We start from the raw sequence: 24,040 nt of genomic DNA, 5'->3' as shown, positions 1-24,040 counted from the left end.
ATTACGAATATTACCTTCCTTATATCAAGGCAGGTGTGACGAAACTACAGGCAGTCCTACCTCTGAAAGGGTTCGCCGGTCGAAGGTACTGCTGGTCGGACTGTAGGTCTCGGTGAAGCCAAAAGGTTCACAACAATGCTAGCTGCAATGTCTGCACAATAGGTAGAGGCTATTGCTTGTATTGCTCACTGGAGGACTCCCAGAGCCCTCCATAACGAATGACTATATATCTAGCCAATCCTGTTGGCTCGCCGTCATTCGCCAGCTATCGTGGTCTACTCTCGATCGCCTTGAGTAGGCGGCTACCCAAGTCTATCATGATCGCTCTTGCTCGCCGGCGACTCTGGGCTACCTAGGTCATCCTTATGCGGCCGCCTGCAGCTTTTCTCCCTTGCTGATTGGTTCTGCTTGTTTCCGTTGTGCCCCACCGGGTCTTGCTATATGGTTGGTTCGTGACAGTAGGTCGTTCTAACTGCGATATCTATAGTATAGATTATAAGTCTGCTGCTTCCCTTATTCCTATGCTTGCTGACTTCCGTAGTACGTCTATTTATTAAGGAAAAGGAGCGTCTTAACGCCAAGCATCGGGCCATGATTAGTAAATTGCTTCGTTTAGAGCAACAGTCATAGGCGTTGAAAGAGAGGGCTCGCGTAGCCTTCTATCGAGAGTCTTATTTGTTAAACGAGGAAGAAAAGGAGGAGTCGGAGCAGGCTTCTCTAGCCGCTCTACCTTCAGATGGCATGGCAGTAGTATTCTTAGATACTACCGCTTCGCCTTCTTTGTTAGATTTTCTTGCTCCGGGTCCTACTTCGTTAGATCACTTGGCGGATCTCAACTAGTTGTCGGATGTTCCTATAGACTAGAGTATTATTCGGGGAGGTCCCTTGTTTCTAGCCCTATAGGGTTCTAGTAGTAGGAGTTCTCCGATTTCCTAAGGTAGTGGGAGTTTATACTTAGTATCTCAGTCTATAATCTATTCTTCTAGCCATCTATAAACTAATATAATATACTAATAGATCATATCTATAAGTTGTTCTACTAACCACAATTCTTTATATAGGAAGAAGTAGCTCTATTTAATAAGTCGGTCAACTATAGTAAAGATGCTATCGTACTTTATTCTAGTAGTTAAGTCTTTTAAAAGCAGTAGTTTAGTAATAAAGTCTATTGTCACCGAACTCTATAGTCATTCTATAACTGGCAACGGCTCCAAGAGCTTATATAGTTTATACCATACCGACTTGCTTTGATTATAGAGGTTATATTCCTATACAATAGTTTTAACTCTAGTCTTAAGTTCTAGGAAGTTATAGTGCTATCGAACCTTGGCGATAGTTTTGGCGATTCCTATATATCCTCCGAGCTTTAACTTATAGATGGTCTTGATCAGTTCCATTTGATTCTATAGTACGACATAGACCTTGCCGTTATACTATAACGCTCTATCTCTCTAAGAGATACCTACTTCCTCGTCTATGTTATTCTGCTTCTAGTCTTAGAAGTCTTTTCATAGCCGTTCTTCTCTAAAGACTATATAGCATTCCTCAAGCGGTTATAGAGGTTATAGGTCGAGATCTTCGCCCTATTATAGAAGCGTATCATTATTAAGATCTTTTATCAGTTAGGGAGCATGCTATAAGAAACCATCTAGCTATTATTAAAGTAATCGTAGTAAGGCTTCTAGTTGGCTATTCCTAAAGTAATCTGGCCTTCTACTTAATATATCTGGCTATATATTTTTTAAGTCTTTTTTATAGTTGATTTTAAAGTTGAATTCTAAGAGGAATTCTACCTATTGAGATTGTCGTCCATTCAATACCTTAGTAGTAATAAAGTACCGTAAGTTCTTATAGTTTATATAGACTTAAACTTTATATATTATACCGCTAAGATATAGTCTCTATTCTTAAAATGCTTCGATAATGGCTAGCAACTCCTTATTATAAATAGGGTAGTTAAGCTATAGCTCTTCGAGCTTTTTCGAAAAGAATACAACTAGGTATAGCTTCTTATTGTCATGAATTAACCTGCAGCGGCCGGTGGGGCCTGTCACGAGGGCCGTCGTTCAAGGCCAGGGTCAAGCCTCTGGTGGTAAACTGACTGCATTGCAAGAATATTGAACTTGCAGGAGGAAAGAAATCCTCGAGACTGCAAGGTAGGCTTTAAATACAGGATGCGAGTAGGTCTGAGCTTGCATGCATGATGTAATGGAACATGCATAATGAATCATCACTTGGTATGATGAATCATTATACATACAAATGATATCATCATCATGGTCGGTGCATTGCACCGTCACAGGGCCGACCTGCATGGTCTGCGGGCGACGCCTGCGTCCAATCGTTCCGGTCCAGGAACGGACCAATCAGAAGAGGATCACACTTGGCATAGGGAAGGCTTGGTGATCCAGGTATAAGGCTCACAAGGGATCACTGGTGATCCAAGGTGATCCAGTATGAGGGATCACCAGAGGGAGGCCGTGATCCATAGGAAGAGCCGTAGTATATAGGATAGCTAGACACTCGTTCTGGAGGACTCTGGGAGTTCTCCAGTGAGCAATTACAAGCAGTAAGGTGGCCCTACATTACTGTGCAGACATTGCGACTTGCATTGTTGTGAACCCTTTGGCTTCACCGAGACCTACAGTCCGACCAGCAGATACCTTCGACCGGCGAACCCTTTCAGAGGCAGGACTGCCTGCGGTTTCGTCACACTTATATTCGTCGCGTTGACCTAGTTATCCTCCGATTACATAGTCTAATATATTAGTCTCAACCTCAAATAGCTTCTATAGGTCTAGCAACTAAAGCACTAGATCGGCGATAATTACGTCGTAGATCTTCTAGAACACTTATTCGTACTTAGCTTCCTACCGGAACTCGATGTCTTTCTTCGTAAGTTTATATAATAGTTATATAAGGTTGTTAAAGCTCCTAATAAACATTCGGTAGAAGTTAGCAAATCCGATAAATCCTTATACCTCTATTATTATCGTTAGTCGTAGCTATTTCTTGATTGCTTTAATCTTTGCTAGCTCTATCCTAATTCTACTAGGCGAAATTTTATATCTAAGAAATACTATTTTCATAATATAAAATTCGCTCTTATCCTTATTGACTAACAATTTATACTTATAGAAAGTATCTAGCACTGCCTTTATATGCTTCTTATATTCCTCGAGTATTTTAGAGAAGATAAAGATATTATCTAGATAATAGACTATAAATCGGTCGACCCTTCCTGGTGAACAAACATCGGGGGCCGCCCACGCGGGCGGCCGGGCATCGCAAAAATCGGGAATTAGGTCCTTTGCGATCTGTTCTTTCGATTCCAAGGGGTTGCAGCGACGTGCAGCTTCTACGCGGCCGTGTGGCTGTCGGATTGCTGGTTTTCGCGACAAGAAAGTGAGGATTTTCGAGTGCACCGAAAATCCCGCACTACCCCGCACGACGACCACCATTGACGATAACTACGACAATCTACTTGCAACAAGTTTGCAAGACTAGGGGGACACTAGGTACGAAAACCACCCGACTCTTTCGACGTTTTAAAGAAGAGATAGGGTACCCCCGGCCCTGCCCGGTTCTAAGGGCGCCTATAACGAACGCTAGAGGGCTAGTTGTACGGCGACGAGGATATAGAGCGAAAGCCGGCATTGCCGACCGATCGTACGACCAACTATAAGAGCAGGAGAGAGAGGGAATACAGGCTCGTTAAGGGAGGCAACATAGGCGGCCGGGCCCTCTTGTGAGGCACTTCGCCCTTTGTAACACTATAGTTGGATCTGAGGATAGGAGGCGAGGCAGGTAGATCAGGGCAGGTTAGTAGCAGAGCAACCGAGCGAGCTATGCCGGCGTGGCAGCTCGTGCGATGGCCTGCTACAAGACATAGTCGGCCTTGTAAGGGAGACCTAGCAAGGCAACGGGAAGCTGGAAGTCAGAGTTGCGCCTGGCGGAAGGTAGGCCGTGGCGGCTATACTAGACCGAGAGGAGGATGACGGAGGTGTGGCCCTGGCTCGCACCCAGGCCATAGGAGAGATATAGCTATTCCCTCGGCGAGGGACCCGTAGGAATATCGTACACGGCGGGGAGTATGCTCCCTTAGCCAGAGGCGTACGATGGGGGAGGAAACCGCCGACAGGACGTACTAGAGAGTACTATAGCTAGAGATCAAATGTGTGGTGTCGCCGCTATAAGGAACTCATGGCTCTGAAGGAGTAGTATAGCCGGCCGGAGAGGACGGACGCGCGTGTCGGTCATCCAAGAGGGAGGAAGTATTGTGCCTCTTGTGGAGGGCTTAAGGTGCAAACCTTGGAGTCCCGTGGCCTAGTATTATTATGCTTGGTCCGGTAGAGAGGTTTGGCCTTGCCTCTCTGATTAGATTACCTCTATAAGGCGGATCTTCGCGATTACGCTTAGGTAGCACGTTTGTAGAGTGATAATCTAAGGACTTCAAGGCCAAGGGGCTTGCAATAGGCTCCAACGAAGGTTCCGGAGGCTACGGGGCCGGCCCCGGAGCCCAGGAAAGCCAACAGACGTCGAAAAGGCCTCGGCTGTAGTGGCCGAATGGAACGCCCAGGCTAAAGCCTTGGGCCCACCATTGGCCAAGACCCAGGATGACTGGGCATTATTAAGAGCTTGGGAGGCCAGGTGGAAAACCCAGGTCCAGGGACAGCCAACCAGGCTAGCCGACGAAGGCCTACCAACAGTTCTCTTCACAAACTAAGGCCTACGGAAACACCAAGGCCTTACAAAGGCCAAGAGCTCCCTACTAGTACAGGCCCGTATGGAGGCTATAGGCCTACGGGACTTTCTTTTTAAACAAAAGGCCCGTAACCAGCCTACCCCCTATTGCGAATGCGGGGAAGCCAGAGAGACAGTAGAGCATCTTGTGATTTGGTGCTCTATACCACCTATACCAAGAACTTGGCCTAGGCAACTAATACGCACCCACCGGGACCTTAGCCTTGTTTTACAGGGCCTAGGCTACCGGAACCGAAGACTTCTGAAGAAGGTACTGGGTTGGCTAATGGACTCGGGCCGGCTAGGGGAATATAGGCTCGCTCGGAACCTCGATGAGGAACTGGAAGCTAGAGAGCCCGGCTAGCCACACCCGTGGCCACGGCTTAGCCGGGCTAGCACCCTACTAGCCGTTGGCCCAAGGCCTTCCCAAGGCCTTTTTCTTTACTTGCAGCAGCGTGTATCACTGGAACTATGTCTTTCCTATTACTTCCGACAAAGGTTTTCACCCGGCCTAAACGGCACGGTTTTTCCTTTGTATATAGCAATAGAGGGTCCGGCGCGCCTTGTAAATAGCGAGGCATAGCGGAGTAGGAGAATATATATATATCTATAGAACTAGTATAGGTACCGTATAATGTACTAACGTACTATCGCTTCTTTATATTGTTAGCTTTGATAAATATAGGCTATGTTCCGCGTCCCTTATACTACTAACGCCTAGTGTAAATTCGATCGTTAATATAGATAGTTATAGCAATACATTCGTCAAGCGTATTAGGTCGGTCTTTCTAATATAGTTCGTCCTTAACTTCTTCCTTCAAGTTATTATAGAATAATTATATAAGACCTTTATTATTAATCTCGTACCGAAGTAAATCCTAGTGGAACTATATAGTATAGGCAGCCGCCAACTTTATCTACCTTAGATATATAAGTCGCTCCTATATATAGAGCTTCTTATTATAGTCTCCGAACACCTTTTGGATTTCCTGTTTAAACTTATCGTATGACTTAAAGATTTCAATAGTAAAGTTATCCTAAATATCCACGCTATTAGTTAGCCAATTCTTAAGAGTAGGTTCAAACTATCGAAGTACCCTCTCCTTGAGCTGCAAGGAGATAAATATAACCTTGGTAGATTCATCTACAAACTTATCTAGGTAGTACTTAAGATAGGCCGTTATAGATATAAGGAATCTAATAAGCCCTTCCTTATTGCCTTTGTACTTAGGGGGTGCTTCGAGTTTGGCTTTGTCCTTAGGCTTGCCGTTATAGGCTTCGTTAACAAGCTGCTATATATAGCTATTCTCGGCCTCAAGCTAGGCGATTTTAGCGTTAAGAGCCTCGAGAGCCTACTGCATCTGTCGCATAGTTATAGCCTAGCCCTGGGATTCTAGGGTGCTAGGTGTCTAAGGTGCCATAATGATCGGTGTTACCTTCGATCTAAACCATAATAGAGTCAAAGGGAGTAAGCAACGTATGACGAAACAATAGGCAGTCCTGCCTCTGAAAGAGTTCGCCGATTGAAGGTACTGCTAGTCGGACTATAGGTCTCGGTAAAGCCAAAAGGTTCATGACAATGCAAGTCGTAATGTCTGTGCAGTAGGTAGAGGCTACTGCTTGAATTGCTCACTGAGGAAGCTAGCTATCTGAATGAGTGACAGAATGGTAGGACTATATACAGCTTCCTCCCCTAGGTATCCCTGTACCTAGATCTCTGGAATATTTGGAATAATTGTTGTTCCCATTGTTCCATCTGGAACAACGTTCCTTAGCGTTGTTCCTTGGGAACAATTGTTCTTGGCATTGTTCCTACATTGCGGATTTGATCATTGCCCTGACTGCCTTCATTTCTGGTGGCCACTCCTTTGGGTCCGGCGCTTTTTCTGCTAGGTAGATTGAGAGGTTCGCGAGTTGGAGTGGTGGGCCAAGCCTTGCTTTGCCGCGTTGGAGACTAAGGCAATGGGAACGCCTAAGTCGAGTCCAATGATAGGTGGTTGAGGTGTACCCAGCAACGGAGAACTGGTGTGCCAGCAGCTATGCAGCGCAGGTCTACCCTACAGTCGCACGAAAGTTGCGCTCCAGCAGAAGGTGGCTTTTCCTTTTGAAAATCATTCGTCTGGAAATCCCATCCTGTCGTGCTCCCGGTTCGCGACTTTCGGCAACGGGTGGCTTGGTATCGGGATCACTACCGCTCTAGCGTATGGTGGGGCCATTGTCCACCGCGGGCCTGTTATACAACTGCCCTGCTGATCCCAGTGAACGTCGGTCTCCTGCGAGGACCTATGTACAGTACATAAGGAATGGTGTTCGGTTGGCGCAAACAACTCGCTCCAATCCGAACCATCCACGTGCACGCAGACACGCTATTTTTACCAGGACCAAGTAGGCAAGTGGTTACAATCACCTTCTACTAGCAGGATGTACTGACCATTTGCGCAGATGCAGCAAAGCTGGAGACCGAACTCTGCGCCGGCTTTCCCAAGGCATCCTGGAGCCATGTTATCAAGCGAGTAATCATTGTCGGCAGTGTTTTGGTGTTCCCAACTATTGCCCTCCGACTATATATCAGAGTCGCTTACACTGGGAGGCTGTGGTCGGATGATTACACGACGATCTTAGCAGCCGTTGGTCTACCCTCCCTGCAGTAGGCTCAAGTCCAGAGTTGCTACGCAACTGATGAGTAACCTCCTTCCTTGAGCACAACGATGTTCAACACGTGAACAGATGAGACGGAATCGCAAGGCACCTACGGAGAGCCTTCTTCCTTTCCTTGTTAAACATCGATGACTACACTACATCCATAACTACACTACATCCGAAGACATCAGTGAGCGGCATACCGGGGTGGACAAGCACCAGAAGCGGGAACCTGGTTTGGGCCTGAGGGACGCATGCTACCTGACCTATTCGAGGAGAACTTGCTCCGGTTTCACATCCCCCCACAGTGTTTGCTTGGTTTCCTTGGATAAAGACCACATCTGGAATAAGCCAACCCGCTGAACGCCCCCACTCGATTCGGTGGGTATACCGATGATGCCGAGTACTTTCACTCTCTCGCGCCTGGGCGCGGCGGATGCTAGAAGTATCAGTACGGCACCAGGAGGCATCGTGGAAGCGTGATCAGCGTGATCCCAAATGTAGGATGGATAAAAGTAGCCAGTTGTGGCCTTGATGCGGGTGACGTCTTCTAGCGTCCTGGTCCTGCACGTAAGCACCACGCGCCGATGGCCGCCATTCCTGCCCGTGACCTCAGCCGTCGCCTCAAGCTTATTTACCTTTTCCCAGCGCACTGGACAGTTGAGACTGGCCCAGCTCCACGTCGGCGCTCTGCTTGATCTTTCCTCGGTGCAAGGTGAACGAAAGCATCCCCACAATAACAGCTCAACAAACCCTTGTTCCCAGTGCCCAAAGAAGTAGCTGTCCTTCCAACCGCGTTGCAGCTCAGCTGCAATCCCCGCGACGGCGTTCAGTCGGTCCTCTTTGTCCGAGAGCAACCTGTCGGTGAAGTTGTTGATGATGTCGGTCCAGAGATTCCGCCGTTCCTTCGGCGTAGTCCACGACTTGCTACGAAACGAGTCGGTAAAAACCCAGTCCGGAAGGCGTTTGCGGTTGTTGTCGTAGTTCAAGTACCCGTCTTTCGCCGTCTTGAACTGGACAGCTTGGCAGTGCCACAGCGGTTCTTGCTCGGAAAAGACCAAGAGGCGGGGCGACAGGAGACTCTCCTGCAGGGCCCAGCCTCGACGATCCAACGGATGGTCGGGCGTATAATCCAATAACGTTTCGGGTCGGGTTGATATGAAAATAGTGTGAAGCCCGACGCTTGGGATGTCAAACTGCCACTTGCAGCCGGGCAATGGGTTGGGCGGTCGACCCAAAAAGCCCTCAGAGACGTCCGAGGCGGCAGCGGCGGAAATGGTCAATGCGGCATTTTTGTATATTGACCCCATTTGCTGGATCTCGCGCCGCTTGTCATCCTCGCTGTCCTGCACGATACAGAGAGCGTCAACCCACAAGTATCGCTGTCCCATGTTCCGTGTGACTCGAACCGCGTCTTGAATAGTTCGGGGAAGGCTGCTCAGGGCGACTCTCTGTATCATCGAGTCCAGCTCGTCTTGGGTCGTGACGACAGTCTGTTCACCGCCCCAGCAGTAGCTCAACGCCATATACTCTCCGACCTCATTTGCCTGAGAGATATGCAATCGAACGTCTGGCGCAATCGCCTCATCGCCCACGTCAATGAGCCTGGTAGGGAGCGCCACCTTGGTGTTGCGAGCGCAGCTTCCGGGGTGATTGCGACAGCAATCTTCCATCCACGCTCTAGCCATTGTGAACAACTTGTCTTCGTCTGCATATCCGAAGACGGGACGAGAGACGATGAACCGGGCAGCGGGATCAGCTAGAAAGTTATGTCATTATCGTCAGCCAAGGGAGCGGAAATGATGCGTTGTCGGCTGGCTTACACTCCGTGGTAAAGAGTTTGGTAGAAAACTGCCAATGATATTGTCCCCCGGTCTCGGGCCGCGATCGAGCCTTCAGGTTCGAGCAGGCCAACCGGGACTGGGCCAAGGCAGACACAATTTCGCTAGGAGTCCCAGATAGGACACCGAAATCGGTGATGCCGGGCGACAGAGAGAGAACCAAAACGGTCCCCGGCTTCCACATGATGGTCGATTCCCCGCAGAAAAACATGCAGAGAGGACAGCCCGTAGCCGCGGTGCTCTCACACTGCTGTCGGCTGAGATGTTGGAAGCCATCTTTGGACAGGAGCTGTACGAACCCTTCGAACGACATCATGCCCTTGCACTGCGAACAGTAGTCGCCTGGGCCGTCTAGAAACTCGATCCGGCGTCGTTTTGGCATGGTTGGATTCGATACCGTCCTCGTAGAGAGACATTAGCTGAACACAGCTAGTAGGGAACTGAGGATGGAAAGCGGATCTGCCATGTCGATGGTCATGTTAGAGTTGGTCTAGAGCCTCGTCCCAACACGGAATCGTTTCAGGGTGTTTCTCCGGATTGTGGCTGAGACAGCGAGGCATAATCAGCTTTGCGGCTCAAGGCAGAATCACCCACTGCATTTGACGGCAGAATCCGCCAGTCAGTGGGTCTGCCTCCAACATCACTCTCCAGCCCAGTGTACCTGTTGGACATCCCATCAACTGTTTGCAAAGCGCATATGCATCTTGGCAAACTGCAAGGCGCAGCAGCTGAGTTTGCCACTGGGCATGCGGGGGTCAACCATCAACCACTACTAACCTAATCACGGTTCGTCGACCATGCTTATCTGCTCCCTACGTCACCAGCGTAATATACATCTACTATCTAGAGTACGATTGCTTTCCCAGACCCGAATGGCGGGACCAAGGTACCTAGGTACAGTCAGGGTTCAAAAGTCTGTCACATCCCACATCAAAATCCCCCGCCACCCGTTTTCTAGGTCACCACAACCATCAACATATCTCTACATAACGCAACACCACCAACATTCCTAGCAAATAGATATATACAGATAGAAGCCCTGGTTCTAGCCATCAATATTTTGTATACCAACCCCTAGCTTTCTGGACTGCAGCCAATCGCCGGGGTATTGAGTCAATAAGACTGTCAATTTGAGCCTAGTCAATTGCCCACCAACATGCCCGAAGACATCGAGTAAACTTAGCCATATCTAGCTGGTTTTTCTTGAGTAACCAGATATCTAGATATAGCTGCTTCATCCTCCGTTTTAATAGAGCCTATATATGCTCGATTGGATTAAGATCTTGGCTATAGGCTAGCTAGTCGGGTAGGACCTTGATTATATGCTTTATTAGCTACTCAGTCAAGGATACAGATGTATGTACTCGGGCATTATCCTGCTGGAAGTGCCGAGTACCATTGTAAATTAGAAGAAGACCCTTTTCCAATGCCTGCTGATAACTCTAAAAGCTATATCCTTCTTTTTACGGTGGTTGGTAGTCACGTTCTATAATAATAAGGTCGGTCCTCTCCCCTTTCCAAATGCTACCCCAAATTATAATCGAAATCGTACCTTTGCTATAGCTCTAGAGGTTGACGAAGCTCTTATCCCATTTTTGAGAAGGGAACCGAAAGACCTAAGTTGTTAGGTTACTCGAATTGTTTTGGCAAGACGATTCGTCGGTGAAGATAGACTAGAGGTTAGTTAGTAACATCCAAGGTTAACTTCCAAGTCACTTACTCGGATAAAGATCTCGATATCCTTCAACTAAAGGCAAGCAAATTAATATCTATCCTTTGCTACTGCCTTCGTCAATGGGATTCTTTTTTATATACGCCACTTGCGTTCCGATAATGGCGAAGAACTCAGTATATCGTTGATCGGGAGATGCGGCCATCTATAGTATTGATCAGCATCTAGGTTATAAGCTGGGGACGCCGTTTAGCCAATTGTAGGATATACCGCTTTTCCCGACATGTAAGAATCTCTGGCTGGCCTGTTTGAGGCTTGGACTTAACAGTGGTGGATGATTCGAATCATTGAAGGATGCGGTAGACAGCCGTCCTCTCGATGCGAAACGCGCGGGCAACGGCTAACTGGCTAGCTCCGGCTGCAACGGCACCTATAATAGCTGCACGTGCAGTTGGTGATAGTTCCTGGCCAAGTTGACGGCCGGCCGTCAATTTGGCCCCGATTTCGGCCAAATTGACCATGGTGGGCTAAAGTTGGGTTGGTTAGAAGATGGAAGATGGTGCGTGTCATGTCGCGACGCGCATTTAATTGATGTGGGGTGTGACAGACTTTTGAACCCTGACTGTAAGTACCCGACCTAAAGCTCAAGAAATAATTAGAGTCCCATTTATCAAGAGGCTCGTTGCGGCGACTAGAAGCCTACTGACTTATGGTTCCGAATATAGAATGCTTATATTACCCTGCCACTCCTATATTAGGCCGTAAGAAGGCGGGACTTAAAGTATTATTAGGAGCCTTAATATAAGCCTTATCAGAGATTTAGGCGCTAAGTCAGGAGCCTAAAATCTAAGCCTATTTAGGCTAGATACTTGAGTTATCTAAATATATCTAATATAAACTTTAAATAAAGTTAACATGCATGATAAGCGAGCGGATCAGATAAGTGAGCGGATCAGATAAGTGAGCGGATCAGATAAGTGAGCGGATCAGATAATCGAGCGGATCAATTTCTACTATCCTACTACAATTATCCTCAATTGCAACATATCAACACTAGGAACCAACTATAATTACATCAGAAATAGATGAATCAGACCCTTCTGCAACCTCCTAGCACGTATGTACATTATGGCTAGGCTTGCTACATACACTATAGCCCTGAACCTTCATACAAGCTCCCCTTGTACCACCACCATCCGGCTGCGTTTCTTATACTACCTCCCCAACCACGGCCTTCTGGTCCAGTAGATCCTTTATATCTTGCACTGCAAGTGATCCTCCAAGCTGCACGCGCGTTCTTTTGGCTCTCTAGCACTTACTAAGTGCCTCGTTGGCCTTGTGGAGCGAAGAGACCTCTAACTGAAGAAGAGCCACCTCGTGCATTATAGCCATCGTACCCTTGGCAAGCTGGTCCACCGTAGTCAATATCGAAGTTGGAGAGCTGTTTTGATGGTTGGCAATGTAAGTCTTGATAAGCGTTGACTGCGAGGTCGCTTCTCGAGGGTTGTATAGTGTCTGGAAGACCCAAGGTTGTAGTATGCCAGCCTGCGAGTTCAAGAGCATTAGTATACGAAGCTTTACATCTAGCTTAGATATTACCCTCTCTGGATTGTATGGCATAAGGCTAGTACCTATATAGCTATTCTAGATATTCTTCTCTATTATAGAAGTAAAGAAGGCCTTGCGGAAGGCATAGAGGAACTCGAGCTTGCTAATATAGTTAATATACATCCGTATTAGGTCCTCGACCTGGCGACCGTACGCCTGCTTTAATAGCCTAAAGCAGCCGACATCGAGTGGCTAGAGGAGGTGCAAGGAATAGGGAGGCATATAGAGCGTGATAATGTTATTCTCCTGGTAGTAGAGCTTGAATTCGGTAGAGTGGTGGCTTTCATGGCCGTCGAGGATCAACAACTGGTTCTTGCCCTTTGTACAAGGTGCCGTATAGAAGTCGAAGTGCTTGATCCAATCGAGGCCTACTATATTGGTAGTCCAGCCGTACTTGATAGTTGCAATATGCCAATCAGCTGGGAGGTTGCACTCGGTATACCAGTTGGCGAGATAGTATTGCGCAGCTAAGATAATAAAGGGCGGGATAGCCTAGCCAAGGGCATTAACTCTCTGGATTACCGTTGCTCATTCGCGGTTACTAGGCTGGGCTAGTTTTGCCCTACTATGGCCATCCGAGGTTGTAACTACTATGCCCGGGCAGATCATTCCCATTATAAACTCAGTCTTATCAAAGTTGTAGATATCGTTATCTACGATACTATACTTGGCCTTAGTATTTCGTACGAGCGTAAACTACTCCCTGATAATCCTTGGATCCTCGCACTTAGCTCTTTGGTAGTCGTATCGACAGGTATAACGCGTATAGAGCTCTAGTTGGCGTTTGACAAAGTTGTAAGCCCAGCGTTTACCGACAGGGGGCGCATTGCATTTGTATAATAGTTGGTTAGCCATATCTTCCACACCATACAATCTAGGTAGGAATGCGCGTGTAGATAGCTCAGTTATATACTGAACTATTACCTCCTCTTCCAGATCTGTAAGCTTACGCGAGTTGGCTAGAGTATTATGTCGTGCAGGCCGGCCAGTATGCCGGCGATAGAGGGTAGTATAAGGCACAGAATAGATCTTTGCTGCAGCCTGGAGGCTTAGCTTAGGATCATTTCCAAAAGCTTCAAGTGCAAGAACCACTTTAGCCTCGGCCGGAATTGAAGACATAATAGTATGGTAGAGGAAATTGATGTTGTAGGTTGAGACATGCGTTGCAGAGAAAATTGATCCGCTCGCTTATCTGATCCGCTCGCTTATCATGCACGTTACTAGCTAATAGTCTCTTACTTATATTTATAAACTGCCTTAAGTACTAGTTAATTTTCCTAAGTCATTTATATTCCATTTCTTTATCTGATATTTAACTTATTAGATAAGTTCTAAGTTAGCTAAAATGTGACGAAACCACAGGCAGTCCTGCCTCTGAAAGGGTTCGCCGGTCGAAGGTACTGCTGGTCGGACTGTAGGTCTCGGTGAAGCCAAAAGGTTCACAACAATGCAAGTCGCAATGTCTGCACAGTAAGGTTGACGGGCTAGTAGATGTTTGTTTGTTTGCCCATTACGTTGCCCATTACGCCTGCATCCCGCAAAGAGAAATAGGTCAGCGTTAGACGATATATAAGGTAGGTTAAACTAATTGGGAAGTGAGCAAGCAGACAGATTGGTAAAGCAACAGTTTTAGTCCCAAGGTTTTGAATCCACATCGGCTCCACCGCAGAGAGATGGTCCCTCAAGATCCTCGACAAGGCCCACGATCTCGCCTCTAAGCTGGACTTCCCGAAGCACTGGAAGGTTCACACGGTTCATTGGGCACGTTGTACAGCCGTGCCACTGAGACGAGCCGGTGAACCTTCCAGTGGTTTAGGAGGTAGTATGTATAAATTCGCTTGTAGGCGAGATTGTGGATCTTCTCAAGGATTTTGAAGGGACGACCGACGCTCTGCTGGAAACAGCAATCACATGTTCATCAAGGACGTTCATAGCTCCGACCTGTGATGTAACCCTTAGGTGGGAGATGTCATTTCCGTTTCCCAAAACCCCATGGCGCCCAGTAAGAACCTAGTCTATGACATGCATCTGTACCCCATCTTCTCTCGGCCACACGGGCCATGCATTACCCTAGAACCAAAATTGGCGAAGCAGGCAACAACGCCTTTAAATGAACATATCCCGTTATGTCGGATCCCGTGAGGAGACCAGACAGCGGCAGGTATCGAAAGTGTAATGGGATGTGTGGGAAGAAGGGGCATTAAGAACATTTGGTGGAACTCAGCGCAATATCATGCTGGACACTTCATATGCTCCCACAGCAACCAATAACCCCAAGAAACAGTCGCCCATGTTTATTAGACAGCACCGAAGATCCTGCAATCTTGTTAGCTGCGAACTAGACACCAGAAGTCGAAGGAATACGTACGTCTCCATGAGGATACCGGTGACACGGTAAGGATCCGCATTGCTTGCGGGCCTGCGGTCCTCAAAGTAGCCATAACCCTTAGCAGCGACCTCGCGAGGAATGCGAATAGAAGCCCCGCGGTTGGCAACACCGTAGCTGAACTGGTCAATGGCGCCAGTCTCGTGGCGGCCAGTGAGGCGCTTCTCGTTGTCTTCGCCATAGACGGCGATGTGCTCCTGGTGACGGCCCTCCAGCTTCTTGATGGCCCCCTCGATGGACGCCATACCGCCCTCACTACGCATGTCCTTGGTCGAGAAGTTGCTGTGCAGACCGGCACCGTTCCAGTCACCGGGGATGAGCTTGGGGTGCAGCGAGACCTTGACGCCAAAGTCCTCGGCCACACGGGCGAGGATGTAGCGAGCGATCCAGAGATCATCACCCACTGCGCATGAAGTCAGTAACCCGCTGTGGATGAGTGATACGACCGGGTTGCGACTTACTGCTAATGCCAACGCAGGGGCCAACCTGGAACTCCCATTGTGATTTGCTGACCTCCGCGTTGGTGCCGGAGATCTTGACACCAGCGTAGATGCAGGCGCGGAGGTGGCTCTCGACAATATCGCGCTGGACAACCCTTCCGGCGCCGACACCGCAGTAATATGGTCCCTGAGGTGCGGGGAAGCCCTGCAGAGGAGTGTCAGCAACCGCCTTTCGACGACGTATTGGAAGCCCGTGAGTAAGGGAGCACGCACGTTCTGAGGCCAGCCATACGGCCGGTCGTTGAGATCCAAGAGGGTGTATTCTTGCTCCAGGCCGAACCAAGGCTCTTGCTCAGCGTGGGCCTGCATGAGCTTGGCACACTCGTGGCGGTAGTTGTACTTGTTGGGGGTGCCGTCGTGGTTCCAGCATTCTGTCAGGACACTTGCAGCTGTGTTAGCGCAATGCGCTACTTAAAGCATCCATATGTTCCATATGTGCCGGGGCAGCGGAAACGTACAGAATGTTGTTGCCCTTCCGGAAGGGGTCGGGGTAGACGGCAACAGGGCGCAGATAAACATCTGAGTTCTCGCCGGGAGCCTGGCCGGTCGAGCTGCCGTCAAAGTTCCAAATCGGTAATGTTTCGACATCCCATTGCTTGCCGTCGTCACGAGGCTCAAGTGTCTGTAGCGCGGGTCAGTGACCCACACATATATCTCCGGGGGTGCTCGTCGAAGAGTAAAAGAGTAACGTACGCGAGTCTTTGAGCGGGTGTTGCCCTCAGAGTCAATCCAGACGTACTCGGCAATAACGATGCCTCTCTGATCGAGTTCGGTGTACTTCTTGACCTACGCATCGTGGTACGTCAGTCTTGAGCCCACGTGTTATGGTTTCTGCGGCGGCGTGCGGCACCCACGATGTCGGACCGTGAAACGGCGGATTCTGTTGTCGCCTGTACAAGAATCCATTAGTACGTGGGACCACAATGGCCGACAGCGGAGAGACGTTACCATGGCTGCGGTGTGAATTAGGTATCTCGGGTATCTGGGTGTGAGAGAAGACGATACTTTTAGATGTCACTTGAGGGCAAGAAAGCAGCGACGAATAAACACAAAGCAATTGCTTGAAGGGACAGGAATTGGGCAACTGCGAAAGGGGTCTGAGTCGCATTTCAACGCAGGGACCGAGGGAATTTTATCGGTGACGAGTCGGAGGGGCCCCGCATGGGGTGGTGGGGCCGTGGGGCTTTCGCCAGACATCGACGTGTTTTCCCTGCGCCTTTGCTGGTCCCTGAACGGGTTCTGAGACATCTCACACGCGACATTGGCGAATTGCTAATGCGTTCATATCCTCGCCAAGTTGAAGCGTTCCTGTTCGGGCATCCTCAAAGTGGTCCACCTCGGGAGCGACGAATGAGCGCCAATGAGGGGGTTTTCTCCATTGCTTCTCGACGTTACCCGGCCCGTCGGCCCCTCCGATTACCCCCGAGAGCCCCACCATGGGATCGCCACAGCCCAGATCTTCCGTGATATCGGCGGCCGCTCATTGGCCGGTCTTTTGAAGTTTCGTAAGGGCGCTCTGTGAGTGAAACCCCCCAGCCAGTTGCCGAATGCGGCTGCCACCCGCCCTGCACCCGCCTTGCCGTGCCGGACTTGCATTTCCTGGGGTTTCCCAGCGCAATTGCGACAAATACCTTCGTGTCATCGTTGGAATGGAGAAGTGCGCATGCATCTGAAACCATATTTTCATGTCAGCATCGTCCGAACTCGACACCGCGGGTGACACGATTCGGAAACTCGAGCCATTCCTGCAGCCCTCCCATCTCACCGCTGGATTGAACTCGAGTTTCTAAACTTAACATCATGATACGAATTGATGACCTAATAGAGCGGGCTTGGTCGCCCTTGGACCTTGGTTGTGGCCATTCGTGGCTAACAATGACACTGTTTCGGTGGACCCACAGGGCGGTGCCAGGGCATTCAGCCGACAACAGCCCAGTTCCAGCCACTTGACGACGTCATCTCATCGTCGATTTAACCCATGACCGGGATTTCCAGCTCACGTGATGACCCATTCACTGAGCATATCAGATGAGTAGTATCCGTACATAGGTGTCCTGTAGCTGCATGCGCCGAACTCCTGCAACGGAAGCCTGGAATGCATGCCGACCCGTTCTGCAGCATTCCCGAAGCAGCATGCAGTGATATCACCCTAGTCTTGAAGGCCCAGGTTTCGCGGTCTGCGTTTTTCGAAGAGGCTGAAAATAATTGAGATGCTGAGGGCGTCAAACTGCCAAAGTATTCTGACGTGTTTGCTGACTTTTGAACGACGCTATTAAGCCGCGAGTTTCCGATCTGGGTCATTGCAAGCATGGAGGACGAGGTGAATCTCGTCGTAGTCTCAGCACCCATCCTCCAGCCTCACTACGCATATTCACAGCGTTGACTTCATAGTTCGCAAGGTATACCGCCCCACATGATGTATCCATGCAACGCCATCTCTCGGTATCGCAGCGCCTTTTGCGTTGAGTATTGAGACCGAGGCGGTATGTGCAACTACGGTATATATTAAGGCTTGGGCTGTCATGGTCGGTGCGACCCGGGAACCCTGAAGACTATGTCCATCAAAGATGTCCTGATTCAAAAGGTAATACCCGGAGCTTCTCAGATTTGACTTACCTACAGTACCTAGTCGAGGCTACTTAGTTATTACCAATGATGAGATAGATCGCCACTGATAACACTTGTTGATATCCGTTGCCTGAGCAACCTTGTCTGTATTCACCTGCTTGACAACGTTATGAGCAATTCGCACCTTCTGCGTTCTATTCAGTGGGCTGCATTGATATAAGCCGTTAGTTCAATTACTTCAGTTTCATGGCCGCATCGACTCCTTTCATAGCATGTCCGACGTAGGCTCCCTCCTCTGCTTCTGTCTTTGCTGTCCCTTCATTCAGTGCTCTTCGGCTCAGCATGTTGATAGCGATCCACCTATCCCATCAGACGTAGTGTAAGAATAGCATCAGGATTGATGGTATCAACTGCTCAGGACATTTCCATGGCGTCCTGGCCCGCTCGGCCTGTCTGCGCGCCTGCAGTCACAGCCATAGGGCCTGCATTTCCCAGGGCCCTGTTCAAGAACTGAACCACGTCGTCAATGCCCTCAGGCTCTGTGAACCAATGGCCCCCACTCGGATACTCCTTCCACTCAACCTGTGCCCCGAACTCTCTCAGGGTATCCCTCAACCCACGCCCCTTCCCAACCTTCACCAGCGGATCATCCGTGCAATGCTCCAGCAGCATCGGCGTGCGTCGCAGAACCTCCGACTCGTCACCGGTCGGCCAGCCTTCCCCGAGCGCAAGCACCTCCCTCATCCCTCTCAGCCCCCTCCCCGCAAACGGGCATCTGGCGCAGAACCCCATGAAAGCCGCCAGGCGGCCTCCGCCCTCGGCCGGAACCTCCAGGTTAAACAGCGTGTGCACGCTAGTCGCAGCGCCCATGCTGATCCCCGCCAGCACAACCCGATCCCAGCGGCCGCCGAGCTGCTCCGCCTCGAGCCTGATCAGCTCCCTGACGAAAGGCACCGTCTCCCTGAGCCCTTCCAGCTGGACCTCCTCCCGCTCGGCAAAATCCTGCACGTTCCAGACATCGAACCACTGGTACATACCCCTGGGGACTCCGGCAGCTGCGTTGGCCACGGGGCGGAGCGGGGCCTGTGGGAACACCCAGCGGAAGGTAGGGAATGTCTGGAAGAGGGTGCGGCCGTACGAGTCGTGCCAGTTGTACAGGAAGCGGGTGAAGCCGTTGGTGGTGTCGCCGCGGCCGTGAAGAAAGATGACAGTGTGGGTGTGGGGGTGTGGCGGCACGGGAGAGTGAGCGATGATTTGGGGGCCTGCTTGGTTGTCCATGGCTGAGCGCGGGTGAGGGAGTCTGCAATCTTGTTTGTTGGGCGTGGGATGTGGGATTAGATGGAGAGATGGGGGAGGTTCGTTTTAAGAGGTTCGTTTTAACAGCTTGAAGTTCAAGTTGATGTGTGACAGGTCTTGGCAAGGCTGTTTGTTGTTGGCAGTTTGCCCTGCAGTCAGGCAGCCACCCCCACCTGTGCGTCCTGTCAGAGGACTCGGGAAGTTGCGCGCGTAATGTTGAGCCGGACGCAGCCAGCTGGCGGCAATCCTCGGTCGGCGCGTAACACAAAGTCACATGCAGCCGCAGGTCCATCGTGGAACAAGATGGGGAGGCACCTGAGAAGGGAAGAACACGCCTGCCTCAGCATACATCCATTCCTCGCGCCATCGCGAGAAGAATCCAAAAAGGGGGGTATCGAATACCTGTTTCCTCCGTTGCCCATCAGCCAATCCTCCAGACACCAAGCCAGTAATATGTACAATTAGCATCGCAATGATGCAACGCATACCAAGATTCTACTGCAGCCCGTTTAGCCCCACGTCCCACCACCGCCCGACCTTCCTCCCCTCCGCTGCGCGCTCAACCGCCAATCATCCTCGCCAGCATACTTATTATACAACGGTTGTATCCTCTCGGCCTGCTTCCTCTTAGACAGCCGGTCCGTCGGAGCGACCTTGAAGAACGTCGGCGCCGCCTCGACCAACCACTTCGGTTCGATGGCCGTGGTGAAATGCATATATTCGCGCGTAGTAAGCACCAGCGTATGATAGATAACCCACTCGGCCTGCTTGCCAAACAGCGCCGAGCTCGGATGCAGGTATACCGGTGTGCCTTCGGTCAACGTCTTGTATCCCTCCTGGGGGTCTTTGCGCGCCGTGTTGCGGAAGAAACCAGCGCACAGGGCCTGGCGGATCTTGTCGGTGTCGCGACCGCAGCTGATGATCGGGTGCCGGTGGCGCTCCATGATTTTAACAATCTGCGCCCGAACATCCTTGGCACGGCGCATCGAACGCGCCTGGATAAAGTTCTCGAAGCACCACGCATTGGCAAACCCGTTGTTCTTCCACGAGTTGTACACGTTCAGGAGCGTGAGATGGTCGCCCGAGGGGTCGTGGAACTTAGCCTTCTTCTGATCGGCCTGGTTCTGCTTCTCTTTCGGTCGGTAGAAGATTTGCTGCAGGTTGAGCATTGAGACGATCGTGACCATCTCATCCGAGCAACTCTTGTCGACAGAGGCGATTAATACCTTGGACAATGCCGGGTCCATCGGAAAATCCGCCATTTTCCTCCCCAGACGCGTCAGGAGTCCTTCGTCATCCAAGGCTCCTAATGCATACAGCTCTTCGAGCGCCGTAAGCATGCTGTTAACAGGCGGTGGCTAGAACGAAGTCAGCAAACTGAAGGAGCGATAGAATGAGCGGCAAACTTACATCCATGAAGTCAAAGCGGAGCAAGTCGTTGATACCCATCGCCTTCAGTAACAGGATCGTATTAGACAGGTTCTGCCGCTGGATGTCCGGGATCGTTGTGCGAAGCATCTCTGATTGGTACGCCGCCTCGGTGTATAAGCGGAAACACTTGCCCGGCCCTGTTCGACCGGCACGCCCTGCTCTCTGGTTCGCCTGCGCCTGCGAAATAGGGGTGACAACAAGGGAGTCCATCCCAAGCTTCGGATCGTACGCATTCTGCTTCACGAATCCGGGATCAACCACGTAGTGGATAAAGTCAATCGTGATGGACGTCTCGGCGATGTTGGTAGCCACAACGACTTTGCGGCTACCGGGCGGTGCAGGCTCGAAGATTCTACTCTGCATCTCGCTCGGAAGCGCGGAATAAACGGGCAGGATGATGAGTTCTGGGACGCCAGGGCCTAGCGCTTTCATTCGCTCGTACAGGATTTCGCAAGCCGTGTCAATTTCCTCTTGGCCCGTCAAGAAGAGGAGAATGTCGCCCATCGGCTCGCTCAGGTGGATTTGCATCACTGTTGTCAGCGCAGCATCCAAGTAATCCGATTCCCTAGATTGGTCAGCAACCTTGTCGACAGCCTTGGGTGGGAAGGGGAAGTTGTGGAATCGATTGACTTACGGTTCACGGGAGTAAAGGATCTCGACCGGGAATGTGCGCCCGGGAATGGTGAAGATGGGGCATGAATTGAAGTACTCGCTGAACTTGTCCGCATCCAGCGTAGCGCTCGTGACGATGATCTTCAGGTCCTGCCGTTTCTTGACTGTCTTCTTCAGCAGAGCGAAGAGGACATCAGTGGCAATCGTTCGTTCGTGGGCTTCGTCAAGCATGATAACGGAATATCTCTTGAGATCGGGATCCATCAGAATCTCGCGTTGCAACCTACGCAGGTCAGCAAAGGCTAGTTAACAGGGATAGCACACAATGACACTTACATCCCGTCCGTCATATACTTTATCTTTGTTGCCGGACTAGTAACGTCTTCGAATCGGATGGTGTACCCAACTTCCTGGCCAAGCTGGCACCCGACTTCTTCTGCCACGCGCTTGGCAACGGAGACAGCGGCCACACGACGAGGCTGCGTGCACCCAATCATACCGTTGTTGGTGAACCCAGCTTCGGCAAGGTATTGGGTCAGCTGGGTGGTCTTTCCGGAACCCGTTTCGCCGACCACGATGAGGATTTGGTTCTCCTTGACCGCTTGAATCAGTTGCTCCCTGAAGGCAAAAACTGGGAGGGATTCTCGCTGCTCCTTGATGGTCATGTTCGTCCGCCTGCCCAGAGACTGGGCTTCCTTCGCAATGGCCTTCTTCCACTCCGGCACGGCACCCGGTGCTGCCTGAGAGGCCATTGAACGCTTCTTAAGGTCGCTAGCGAATTGCCGTGCTTCAGGGTTGGCCATCGGGTCTTGCCACTGCGAAGACAAGTCAACCTTGGTCTTCTCCTCCTGTGATTCGGCCTCTTGTTGCCGCATCTCCTTTCTTTCTCTCGCCAGGTTGGCTCCGGCCATTGCGGCGCGGTTGAGCGAGCCGTCGGGTGCCTTGACCACTCGGATTGGCGAAAGCTCGAGAGACTGCTTGGTCTGGCCGGCCAAGAACGGCGGCTCTTCGTCTCGGACCTCAATGTCGATGTCCTCCTCTAACTCCATCTGTCGTTCTCCTCTGAGCGTCGCGTTGTAGTCTTCCTCGAGCTCTGGGTAATCGGAGGCCTTGGCAATCCCAGCCGCGATCATTTGGCGGATTTCCCATCGTTCTGGGGACGTCAAGCGCTTCTTTTGGCTCCGAGCCGCTGCAGACGCCTGAAACAAGCCGTTTGTACCGTTGCCCATGTCACCCATACCCTTCCCTCGACCCCCAAGAGCCTCCATATTCGCGCCAGAACCTATTTTGATTTGCGGTGCAAGGTCCATGCCGGTTTGCTGGTCCACGTCTTTCATCGACAACCCTATTCTATTGCCCTCGACTTTGATGACCTTGACTTTCACGTCCTGGCCTTTTGAGACGACGTCCGACGGATGACCGACTCGTTGCCCGAATGCCGAAATATGGACTAGACCATCGACTCTGCCTCTCACGCCGTGGAGATTTACGAACGCGCCAAAGTCCTTGATGCCCGTTACATGACCGTCGTAGACTTTGTGGAGCTGTGGCGTATCGTCTTGCTCCTGCAGCGGTGGCCGGCGAACGTCGTCATCGTCTTCGTAGCGGCCATTCTTCCGTCGACCTCGTGGCGGCGATATTGACCTCGACCTCGACCGATACCTATCCTTCCGTTTCCGTCGCGAGTCGTCTCGGTATTCGTCTCGGTGGTCGTCTGGCGTTCGGCTTCGTTTTCTCGGACGGCTCTTGTCGCCCCCATTTGGTTCTAAACTCTCGAGCAACGCCAGTGTATCGTCGATCGCTTCTACCTCCTTGTCGGGAATGGCAAGTCCCTTGAAAACCTTGGTCTGTTCCTCTGCCGACCGAGCCGGTTTCCCGTCCCCGCCGTCGCCATGTGAACCATTCTGTTTCCCCTTAAATTTGGGGTGCATAGTCTGGACAAGGCGGTCGATGCTCTCCTCCAAGCTAGGCGGGAACTCGGCGCCAATAGCGACCAACTTCTCCTTAAACTCTCCGAAGGAGGCGCATTCTAGGCGCTGGGCAATGATGAACTCGGCGAGCGTCTTCTCGTTGATGCCGAGATGGTTCTGCAATTCCGACGTGACTTTCGACACGAGGGACAGCAGTTCGAGGGACTCTAAGTCATCCATCCTGCCGCGTTGGTAATGCACGGAGTGATGTTAGGATGCCAGAGCTCGTCGGATCGGGAAGTTAGTCTGGGAGTTGTCCGAGGATTGCGTAGAGCGAGCTTCTTGATCAAGGTGCTTGCAGCTTGCCCCTGCATGTCGCCAACTCGCCAGTGGCGTTGCTTAGTTCTGCCGGTGTCTTTTGACCGCCTTTGGGACCCACTAGCCTTGCCAAGCCTTGGCAGGCCGCAGGCCTTCGCTCTCAACGCTCAGGAGCTCGAAATGCAAGCTGATCAGACTGACTGAATTTATGATAATAACCTGGCTAGCAGAGTCAAAGTACAAGAACTGTGATGAATGGTCTGATGATGTTGGTTGTTAGAGGCTGAAGAATCTTATCCACTGACCAGTACAGTGCATACATACATCCCCCTTCGGACAGGAACACACACCCCTACAGAACTCGACCCTAAAGGGAAGGCTGCTATGCAAATGCAATGACTTCCAAATGATTGAGTCATTCGTACTCCTTGCTAACTACGCAATCAGAAAATCAGAGGACGCGTAAACAAGCTGAGCACATCTACCTCAAACGAACAGTGGCCATGTCATTACGC

The 24,040-nt window shown here is 50.6% G+C and overlaps 5 protein-coding genes across 5 annotated transcripts; all 5 read right to left on the bottom strand.

Moving 5' to 3' along the window:
* Positions 1–7,483: 7,483 nt before the first annotated feature.
* On the bottom strand, positions 7,484–9,899 carry B0T15DRAFT_528031 (heterokaryon incompatibility protein-domain-containing protein). The gene is made up of 3 exons (XM_062869010.1): positions 9,524–9,899; positions 9,207–9,465; positions 7,484–9,142 (listed from the first exon to the last, which is right to left on the bottom strand). The coding sequence occupies exons 1-3, from the start codon at positions 9,638–9,640 to the stop codon at positions 7,650–7,652; spliced, it is 1,869 nt and encodes a 622-aa protein (XP_062722488.1). The 5' UTR covers positions 9,641–9,899; the 3' UTR covers positions 7,484–7,649.
* Positions 9,900–11,014: 1,115 nt separating this feature from the next.
* B0T15DRAFT_528024 (uncharacterized protein) lies at positions 11,015–11,475 on the bottom strand. Its single transcript, XM_062869009.1, has 2 exons — positions 11,262–11,475; positions 11,015–11,216 (listed from the first exon to the last, which is right to left on the bottom strand). The coding sequence occupies exons 1-2, from the start codon at positions 11,415–11,417 to the stop codon at positions 11,121–11,123; spliced, it is 252 nt and encodes an 83-aa protein (XP_062722487.1). The 5' UTR covers positions 11,418–11,475; the 3' UTR covers positions 11,015–11,120.
* Positions 11,476–14,480: 3,005 nt separating this feature from the next.
* B0T15DRAFT_150557 (uncharacterized protein) lies at positions 14,481–16,446 on the bottom strand. The gene is made up of 8 exons (XM_062861988.1): positions 16,339–16,446; positions 16,245–16,280; positions 16,084–16,176; positions 15,849–16,012; positions 15,604–15,772; positions 15,352–15,535; positions 14,873–15,293; positions 14,481–14,820 (listed from the first exon to the last, which is right to left on the bottom strand). Exons 1-8 carry the CDS (start codon positions 16,339–16,341, stop codon positions 14,802–14,804), a joined length of 1,089 nt encoding a protein of 362 aa, XP_062722486.1. The 5' UTR covers positions 16,342–16,446; the 3' UTR covers positions 14,481–14,801.
* A 1,486-nt stretch (positions 16,447–17,932) lies between these two features.
* Positions 17,933–19,352, bottom strand: B0T15DRAFT_150525 (Alpha/Beta hydrolase protein). Its single transcript, XM_062861987.1, has one exon. It carries the CDS (start codon positions 19,234–19,236, stop codon positions 18,373–18,375), a length of 864 nt encoding a protein of 287 aa, XP_062722485.1. The 5' UTR covers positions 19,237–19,352; the 3' UTR covers positions 17,933–18,372.
* A 411-nt stretch (positions 19,353–19,763) lies between these two features.
* On the bottom strand, positions 19,764–23,536 carry B0T15DRAFT_431512 (ATP-dependent RNA helicase DHX8; the record flags this gene model as incomplete). The annotated part of the gene is made up of 4 exons (XM_062865735.1): positions 21,634–23,536; positions 21,320–21,580; positions 20,665–21,250; positions 19,764–20,612 (listed from the first exon to the last, which is right to left on the bottom strand). The coding sequence occupies exons 1-4, from the start codon at positions 23,445–23,447 to the stop codon at positions 19,764–19,766; spliced, it is 3,510 nt and encodes a 1,169-aa protein (XP_062722484.1). The 5' UTR covers positions 23,448–23,536.
* Between the last annotated feature and the right edge of the window lie 504 nt (positions 23,537–24,040).

The sequence above is a fragment of the Chaetomium strumarium genome (assembly GCF_033439665.1).
Source record: "Chaetomium strumarium strain CBS 333.67 chromosome Unknown B0T15scaffold_3, whole genome shotgun sequence".
Classification (NCBI taxonomy): Eukaryota; Fungi; Ascomycota; class Sordariomycetes; order Sordariales; family Chaetomiaceae; genus Chaetomium; species Chaetomium strumarium.
This window is presented reverse-complemented; position numbering and strand designations above follow the sequence as displayed.

Coding starts and splice junctions, on each gene's coding strand:
- B0T15DRAFT_528031 (XM_062869010.1), bottom strand. CDS start 9,640: ATGTCTCTCTACGAGGACGGTATCGAATCCAACCATGCCAAAACGACG. Junction 9,466..9,523: donor GGCATGATGTCGTTCGAAGG/GTTCGTACAGCT, acceptor CAGCAGTGTGAG/AGCACCGCGGCTACGGGCTG. Junction 9,143..9,206: donor CAAACTCTTTACCACGGAGT/GTAAGCCAGCCG, acceptor ATAACTTTCTAG/CTGATCCCGCTGCCCGGTTC.
- B0T15DRAFT_528024 (XM_062869009.1), bottom strand. CDS start 11,417: ATGGTCAATTTGGCCGAAATCGGGGCCAAATTGACGGCCGGCCGTCAA. Junction 11,217..11,261: donor TTCGCATCGAGAGGACGGCT/GTCTACCGCATC, acceptor ACCACTGTTAAG/TCCAAGCCTCAAACAGGCCA.
- B0T15DRAFT_150557 (XM_062861988.1), bottom strand. Junction 15,536..15,603: donor CGTATGGCTGGCCTCAGAAC/GTGCGTGCTCCC, acceptor ACTCCTCTGCAG/GGCTTCCCCGCACCTCAGGG. Junction 15,294..15,351: donor CCCCTGCGTTGGCATTAGCA/GTAAGTCGCAAC, acceptor CTTCATGCGCAG/TGGGTGATGATCTCTGGATC.
- B0T15DRAFT_150525 (XM_062861987.1), bottom strand. CDS start 19,236: ATGGACAACCAAGCAGGCCCCCAAATCATCGCTCACTCTCCCGTGCCG.